The 9015-nt window shown below is 39.8% G+C and overlaps 1 protein-coding gene across 1 annotated transcript; it reads right to left on the bottom strand.

Moving 5' to 3' along the window:
• Positions 1-4707: 4707 nt before the first annotated feature.
• magoh (mago homolog, exon junction complex subunit) lies at positions 4708-9009 on the bottom strand. Its single transcript, XM_088350078.1, has 5 exons — positions 8812-9009; positions 8362-8420; positions 5108-5218; positions 4951-5033; positions 4708-4882 (listed from the first exon to the last, which is right to left on the bottom strand). Exons 1-5 carry the CDS (start codon positions 8900-8902, stop codon positions 4783-4785), a joined length of 444 nt encoding a protein of 147 aa, XP_088206204.1. The 5' UTR covers positions 8903-9009; the 3' UTR covers positions 4708-4782.
• Positions 9010-9015: the final 6 nt, after the last annotated feature.

Raw genomic sequence — 9015 nt, 5'->3', positions numbered from 1 at the left:
CATTGTGTTCAGCATTGTGATTGGCTAAACATTAGCCCCACCCCTTTTCTGCCTTTGTCTGCCTGTGCGTCTATTACAGGGGTGGCGAACAAGTTTGACACCAAGAGCTGAAATTTTTAACTGTGAGAGTCAAAGAGCCACACCACGCATTGACCTGCCATGACAGACAAACACACACAATTATTAACCCATTATTTCCCATAACCGGGGTTGGGTAGGGCTACTTTGACAGGATTACTTTCAATTACTTTTGGATTACTCCAATACCAAATATGCTAATAAAAGACTAAATAAACCAAATATGAATAAAATTATGACTCACAACACGTGGTAAGCTTTCTCTCCTGGCTTTGATATCTTTGATCTCCGGCAAAACTAACATAAAATGCGACAGAAACAAAATGAAAATAAATCCAAACAGCTTGCCAACATCATTTTTGCCGTTCCATGTATTCCGTTACTCCCCGAGCCTGCACAAAATTTAGTAGTTTTATTTATATTTAGTTTCTTTTGTCTTTTATTAGGATATTTGGTATTGGAGTAATCCAAAAGTAATTGAAAGTAATCCAGTTAAAGTAACCCTACCCAACCCTGCCCATAACACACTCCTCTCCTTACAATACAACAAGTATTGTTCTTGTGTTGATTTCAAGGAAAGTGTCCACTCTCAATACACAAAAAACTAAACATGAAACAAGGCAAAGAGCCACAGTATATAGAAAATATGATGAGGCAAAGAGCCGCATTCTTATTGGCCAAGAGCCGCATGCGGCTCTAGAGCCACGTATTCGCCACCCCTGGTCTATTACGAACGGTCTAAGTTGTACACGGGTGTAAAACGGCTTGATCAACCTACGAGCATATATCATGTCAGCAAAACACTTTGGACCCTCAAAGATACCAAAATGCAGAGAAAGATGCTTTCTATCGTCAACAAAGTTTGGATTTCCCAACATGTTAAAGCAGGGGTAGGCAAACTACGGCCCTGAGGCAACATATGGCCTGCCAAGGTTTTTAATCCAGCCCGCTCAGCGAAAACGCTAAAAATAAGAAAGACAAGGTAAACAATGGTTAAAAATATGTTGTCCCAGACTGCCTAATATGACAGCTGTTAAAGCAACACAATTTGCTATTGTTGTCCTAATCGAACCCTAAAGCAATGATGAAACAAACAACTAAAAGCTAAATGTGCTCACTACTTAAAGGGACAGTGTTTAGAAAACATTGATTTGAATCGAAGGTAAAATTACCTGAGTTATCAAACCAATGTTTATTTATTTATTAAATCATTGGTCAAGAAATGTGTGTTTCTTTTACATAATGGAACCCCCTACCTAAGATCACAGCTTGTTTGTCGGGCATCTTGTTGCTACGCTGTAGCACTGGGATTTTTTTCGAATTAGTACCATCTAGTGTTGAAATATTGCACACAGGCGCTTTAAAACAGGAAACATTCAGGCCCCATCAGTATCCTATACTGTTTCTATTTTATTATAATTATTATATTATAATAAGTGGGCTAAATTGACTTCCAAGAAAGAAATAATAGCATTTTTCTATCATTCTTTCAACTTAATTATTTTTTTCAAACATAATCTTATTGAAATACACATGGGCGAAATTATACTTAACACTTTCTCCATGGCGAGCTATCGTACTGTGAAAAATTACAATTACATACATGTATATATATGTGTGTGTGTGTGTGCGTGTATATATTCATTCATTATCTGCACTGCTTATCCTCAGCAGGGTTGCGGGTGTGTTGGAGCCCATCTCAGTTATCTTCGGGTAGTGGTCAGGGGACACCCTGAACTGGTTGCCTGACAGTTGCAGGGCACACAGAAACATACAACCATTCACTCACTCATTCACACCTAGCGACAATTTGGACCGGCCATTTAACCTGACATGCCTGTTTTTGGAATGTGGGAGGACACTGGAGTGCCCGGAGGAAACCCACGCAAGCACGGGGAGAACATTCAAACTCCACACAGGAAGGTTTGTGTCGCACATGCCCTAACCCAGGGGTAGGGAACCTATGGCTCGGGAGCCATATATGGTTCTTTTCATGAGTACATATGGCTCCGAAATAAAATGTAACTATTGCACATCTCTCTGTGGCGTTCCAAAGTCAAGTGATTTCATCCCGATTTTGGTCCATTAAAGCCGAAGCAACTTAATGCAGAAGTTCGATAAGAAACCATTCAAACTGATAAATAAAATTGCTGGCAAATGACTTTGATTGGGTGAGCAGTAGTGGTGGGCGGATCCCTGCACACAGTGCAAGGCTCTTCCTTCTCTCTCTCTCGCGCTCAGTGCATCTACACCGAAAGTGAATATGACGATATGCTTATCATTTGCAGTCATTTGTGACATTTTTACAAAAGAACTTTGCATGCACATTGTTTGGAAACCATTATTAAGGACAAATTTAACGGCAAAAATTAGCCTCATTATTCTTAACTGAAGGTGGAAGACAAATTGTAAATGCCATATTTTCATTGATTTGGGACACAGGATTTGGCATTATTATCATTTCATACATTTGATTCAATCATCAAATGACACACAGTGAAATAAAATGTGCTGAAGGATTAGCTTTTGTCTAGAGTGCGTGTTTGGCAGTTTTTTCAATTTTGTCTGAAAATATATGATGTGGCTCTCATAATTCGTTTTTAAAACAATTTTTTGCTTTTATGGCTCAAAAAGGTTCCTGACCCCTGCTCTAACCACTGCGCTGTCATGCTGCCCGTGTGTGTAATAATATATATATATATATATATATATATATATAAAATGAGAAATGTATAACACAATAATTTATCAAGATCATCTCAGGGGACGCATCCGGGATCGGACCTTGACATGTGTCATAGTGACATTACTGTATAGCAGGGAAAAAAAAAACCCAATGATGATTGACTACCAACCCACAATACCCCAGATAAAAATATCAGTCAATAATAAGTACTAGGGAGTACAGGCAATAGCATAACACCATTTTTATGATGCCGTGAAGCAAACCACTTGGAGACCACCATTTTATAGGTCCAAAAAAATGATGACATGTGTATGCCAAATTATTTGTTGATGTGGTGTAGTGTGGAAAATGTTCTTAAGAGGGGCAGAAACAAATCTTAGTCCACACTGTAAAGTTAAAATGCAGTAAGGCTTCTTGATCTCTGTACAATTTATAAAATGAAGTTTCTCAAATAAGCTTCAAAACTTGCAGGAGTGGGTTCAGCAACTTGAATGTAAGTGAAATCGCTGTCTTGAGATTTGTATAAAGAATTGAAAAAGCAAAATGAAGTGGAAAAAAATTGAAAAGGAAGTTATTTTCAAACTGTATATCCAGGAAAATGTCTCAGAAAATGGCACTGCGATCATTTTTTTCTTCTTCTGTAAAGGAATTAATAAAATACTTAAATCTATTTTGGATTCATCATTCATCTAGTATCTGCACCGCTAATCCACAGTAGGGTTGCGGGCGTGCTGGAGCCCATCCCAGCCATCCTAGGGCAGGGGACACCCTGAACTGGTTGCCAGCCAGTCGCAGGGCACACAGGGACAGACAATTTGCTCGCTCATTGACGCCTAGGGACAATTTGGACCTGACATGCATGATTTTGGAATGTGGGAGGAAACCGGAGTGACCGGAAGAAACCCACGCAAGCACGGGGAGAACATGCAAACCCCATACAGGAGGTTCAATCTCATGACCTCAGAACTGTCCCGCACACGCGCTAACCACTGTGCTCCTATGCTGCCCTTGGATTCATCAATCAAGTGAATTATTGCAAACCGTTTTAATATTCCTGAGATGGCTCACTAAGTACTTTTTACATCCATCAATTATCTGCACTGCTTATCCTCAGTAGGGTCACGGGGGGCCTGGAACCCATCCGAGCCATCTTCAGGCAGTGGACACCCTGAACTGGTTGCCAGCCAGTCGCAGGGCACACAGAGACAGACAACTCGCTCGCTCATTCGCACCTAGGGTCAATTTGAACCGGCCAATTAACCTGACATGCATGTTTTTGGAATGTGGGATGAAACCAGAGTGCCCGGAGGAAACCCACGCAAGCACGGGGAGAACATGCAAACTCCGCACAGGAAGGTTGGTAGCTGGATCTGAACCCATGACCTCAGGACTGTGCCGCACGCGCGTTAACCGCCGTGCTGCCCTACTTTATACATATCAGCAAAATTAAAACTTAAAATTGTATTATTTGAGTTTGTAATGAAACCAGAATAGATTTTTCTTAATTGCTTTTTAAAAAATCAACTTGACAATTCTATTTTTCAGACCTTTTGTTTCAAACTTTTTTGATGTTTCAGTAAAAAAATATTGTCGACTCAGCTTAAAAGATTTGAAGATCATCCTTGTTGAAAATGCATTTTTTAGCTTTCTCATCATTTACAAGGAAATTACCTTAAATTGAAAGGGTACAGTTCAGATGAATCACCGAACAAAATGGATACACATTGAAGGAAATATTTGTACATCTTATCTCCTAATACAGCTGTGCAGAATGTTCTAAAACTAAAACGCCAAGAATAGAAAATGTTTACAGTACACCCGTTTTTCAAATGAAAATCTCGATATTGATGGTGACTATCACGGGAAAAAAAACAGCCCCGTTGTCCCAGTGAAAGCAACCTTGTCAGATGCCAAGGACCATCAAAACATTTCAAGACTCGTCGTTCATCCCCAAAACTTTATTTAAAACGTAGACAAAAAGAAGCAAATGTACAAAGGCGTGTCTGCGGCCAGCGAGTCTAGATGGGCTTGATCTTGAAATGAAGTCCTATCAGACTAAAAACCAAACACTTGAGGTCCTGCACCAGGTAATAAAACACGCGCAGGCCTTCGGGATCCCTAAACACAAAAAGAATATTAACGTCGGAAGGCAAACACCTTTCGAATCCCTCCTCCCCCCCACTCACTTGGACTGGTTGACGTCGATCAAAGAGCCAATTTTGGAAGTGGTGAAAGAAATGTGCTCGTCGCCAATGACTATTTCCAGCTCCTTTAAAGCAAAATAGGTTCAAGTGTCTTCAAAACGGACGGTAAAAAGGGTTGATCGTCCGTCTTTTTTGTTACCTGTCGTCCGACTCTGTCGGGGGGCGGCCACAGCGCGTCGTCCTCTTTGGTGATTTCGCTGTCGTCGATGATTCTCTTCAGCTCCTCCATCACGCTCTTGTGCACGTAGGCCTGAAGAACCATACCTCGCCATCAGAACCGTTTTGCAACTATTTGTTTTTGGCACAATGTTGCTTTTAATATAATTGCACTATTTTCTAATGCACAGTTTAGGCCCCGTTTTAAGCACTACCATGGAAACATAGCCTAACATTCTTCATTCATATCTAAAATATTTTGTGACACGTTTCTCCTGGAGTGCCATTTTGTCTAATGCTGTAATCAATGTCAAGAAAAAAATATTCTAAAAGTAGGAACAGGGAATTTCTAGAAATGTTAATGTGAAGAGAAATTCGGTCAACGTATTGAAAACAGGAAGTGGAATATCATAAAAAAAAAAGTTAAAGATGTAGCATGAAAAATAACAATATTTAAGGACAAAGTTGGAAAGACAAAATAAAAACCGAAATGCTGAGAGTAAAACAAAAGAAAAAGTACATTTAAGTGGTAGTTAGAAATATTGAATACTGAAAAATAGCCGAACAAAGGGTACTAAAAGGTACTGAAAAGCATGGAAAATGTACCAAATATTGAAAGGAAAGACAAATAGTGAATTAAGAAATACTAAATAGCATGGTAAAGTGCTGAAATGCACCGTATTTTCCACACAATAAGAAGCACCTAAAAGCCTTTATTTTTTTAAAAGCTGAACATGCGCCTTATAATACAGTGCACCCTATATATGGATCAATATTGAGTCCCAAGGTCTCGCAACTAGGGCAAGCAGCCGCCGACGAGAGTTCCCCCGTAGGCGAAGTAGTTTGCGGTGTATGCTGGAATATGTATACCGGCGTTTCATTTCCTAACCAATGTGGCGATATATCATTTGAATTGGTCACTATTGGCTCAAGTTATTCAGAGGTCCTTTTTAGCATTTACAGGCTAAAGCGGGGCAAAACAAAGCCTGCAATTGGCCGAAAAATATGTGAATCACAAGTTTGGTTGCTCTACGGCCTGGAGAAAACATTTTTACTACTGTAGTTTGTATTTGTAAACAGGAATTATGGTACTGACAGACAACTGGCAACAAGCATTATCCATCGATGCAGAGATGCTTTTTTCTTCTGTTTGTCGGCATTATTGCGTGTTTTAGAGTCCGTAAATATTTTACACAGTTGGATTTACTACACTCACGTATGTAAGAGGACCACGGTTGCGTATTATTATTGAATGTAATGGCTGCAAGACCACTTTGGTGAGCTACCCTGTAGTGCAGAAAATACGGCAGTTAAGAACATTGAAACATGGAATACTGAAATGTATATAAAAGCATGGGCAAAGTACTGGAATACTAAAAATTGCAGAATTTGTATGACAGAAGTACAGAAAAGTTTCACTATTCCACCCTGGTCATCCTGGAAGGGGGATTACCACTTGTGAGGCCCCTTCAAGGTTTCTTTTTTCCTCACGCTAAGGTTTTGAGTTTTTCCTTGCTCGCATGTTGGTTTAAGATCAGGTAGTGGTGTAATTGTAATTCTGTGCAGTCCTTTAAGACATTTTGGTGATTAAGGGCTATATAAATAAACGTGACTTAAATTGATGACAGATATGGGAAAAAAATGAAAAGAAAACTGAATAGACATGCTAGAGAATAAAGAAGCACATGGAATACCGAATGACTTGTGGATAAGACTAAAAAAAAATAAAAAATAAAGTAATGAGCAAAACATATAGGAGTATTTAAAGATGACTAAAAAGTAGTGAAGCATTTGGAACTACTGGAAAAGTACTGAAAATTCGTTTATAACAATGTTCATTCCATCCTCTGCACCGCTTATCCTCAGTAGGGTCGCGGGGTGCTGGAGCCAATCCCAGCGATCTTAAAGCAGTGGGCAGGGGACACCCTGAACTGGTTGCCAGCCAGCCGCAGGGCACACAGAGACAGACAACTCACTCGCTCATTCACACCTAGGGACAGTTTGGACCGGCCAATTAACCCGACATGCCTGTCTTTGGAATGTGGGAGGAAACCGGAGTGCCTCGGAGGAAACCCACGCAAGCACGGTGAGAACATGCAAACTACACAGGAAGGTTTAATCTCATGACCTCAGAACTGTGCCGCACATGCGCTAACCACTGTGCTGCCATGCTGCCAATGTTCATTGTGTTTATTCAAATACAATAAGGAAAATTATAGAAAGTAAAGGTTACAAATAAATAAAAAAAAACATTAGAACCGTGTTCAAATATTTGGATAATAATTTGAGACTTGAAATAATTTGAGTGCGGTTGTACAACACGTCGAAAATACAATCATGGCGCTGATGTATTTAGAAAAAATTTTAAATAATTTCCAGTCATTGTCAATCTTCCCATAATCGAGTGAAGAAAAAATCTATTGGTGAAACGTAAAAACTACAAATAGAGCCCAATTGCCACATATTTTTCATGCATGCTGAAGGATTTTATACATTTTACCTAAAGGCTTTTATAATACAAGTTACATTTATCGAGTGCAATGAAGATTTTCACTGAGTGGGCTTCAGGTCGCGACGTTCCAAGTGGGGAGTGTTTTGGCTGGGGAATTTTGATAACAGGGCGATGACGAAGGACGTCAGGCATTGTTTTGATAAACGCTTGGTGTTTTTTTTTTAGTTTCTTCAGACATCGAGGAGACGAGGTAGAGCCCACGTGTGGAGTCTCTGGCCCGCCTATGGGAGAAGCCGACACGCCAGCTTGGGAGAAAGGCGTGGGCAGAGGAATAATTTGAGGAGCTCGAGAAAGGAAGATCGGAGAAGAACGAGAAAAAAGGCTCGACGAAGACTCGAGCGACAATAATTCGGCTAATTCGATGGAGTTCACTTAGTTAAATACTTTAAGAAAATAAATCTGCCCCCGTGTGGAAATGCCGGTCTCTTGTCCGTCTTTTCACAAAAAAAAAGAAATGAGCCTGCATTGTTAGACGTAAGTTGTGTGTGGTTAATGGAGTCGGATAAACAATTCAAACAATTTGGTAAACGGTACATTTTCATATTAATTCCTAACAATGCTTTTTCTCCTCTGGTTTTAATCCTTGAACAGTAATTCCCTGCTCTCTGGATTCCCCAACAGGTTGCAAGCGGACAACTATTGGAAGTTATTTTTACTGTAAATGTTATGTTTTTAGTCAGAACATGCAACTGCATTTTGGTGCTATTTAAACTATGCTTAATTACCTCTTTTCGGATCATGACGTCATTCTTGTAGTTGCTGTTGTTGGCGTAGCGCAACTTTCCTGAAAAATAAAAAAAATCATATAAATTTAGAGCCTTAGAAAGAACAACAGATTGAATAACCACCACACTAAATATAAAATTACAAATATATATTTTTATGTGAGTCCACATTTGCTAATAAAAAAAATGAATGAATGGACGCTTGCTGGCATCGTCCTCAGTTCGAATCCCTACGAAGCCACATGGCCATCACACCGTTTACTAATATGAATCAGACAGACTTTGGCACATTTGCAATCGTTATGTTTCACAAAGTGAAAATATTAAATATTGTAAGATAAAAAATAAAATAAATAAAGCGTCGCTGCGTCCAATACACGTTCACAGCGGCTGTGGCCTAGCATAGCTTAGCCGCAGCCAGCTAGCAAAGAAGGGCTTTCCCAAACTTACCGTCCGGCCTGAATTCAAACTCCAAGAACTCATGTCCGAATTTGCCTTTGTGGCCGACATAATACCTCAAATAAAAATCGCTGGTCGACATTTTAACTGCGGAAAAAAAAGTTTCGCTTCGGTTCTTCTTCTAAGACGTCGCGCCTACAAAAGCTAGCGAACAGACACGGGTTGGAACCTAGTGCGCATGCGTCAAATAAAACT

The sequence above is a fragment of the Urocampus carinirostris genome, chromosome 12, assembly GCF_059441175.1.
Source record: "Urocampus carinirostris isolate Australia breed hairy pipefish chromosome 12, RoL_Ucar_1.0, whole genome shotgun sequence".
NCBI lineage: Eukaryota > Metazoa > Chordata > Actinopteri > Syngnathiformes > Syngnathidae > Urocampus > Urocampus carinirostris.
This window is presented reverse-complemented; position numbering and strand designations above follow the sequence as displayed.

Coding starts and splice junctions, on each gene's coding strand:
- magoh (XM_088350078.1), bottom strand. CDS start 8,902: ATGTCGACCAGCGATTTTTATTTGAGGTATTATGTCGGCCACAAAGGC. Junction 8,421..8,811: donor GTTTGAATTCAGGCCGGACG/GTAAGTTTGGGA, acceptor TTTATTTTTCAG/GAAAGTTGCGCTACGCCAAC. Junction 5,219..8,361: donor ACGTCATGATCCGAAAAGAG/GTAATTAAGCAT, acceptor ATGGTTCTTCAG/GCCTACGTGCACAAGAGCGT.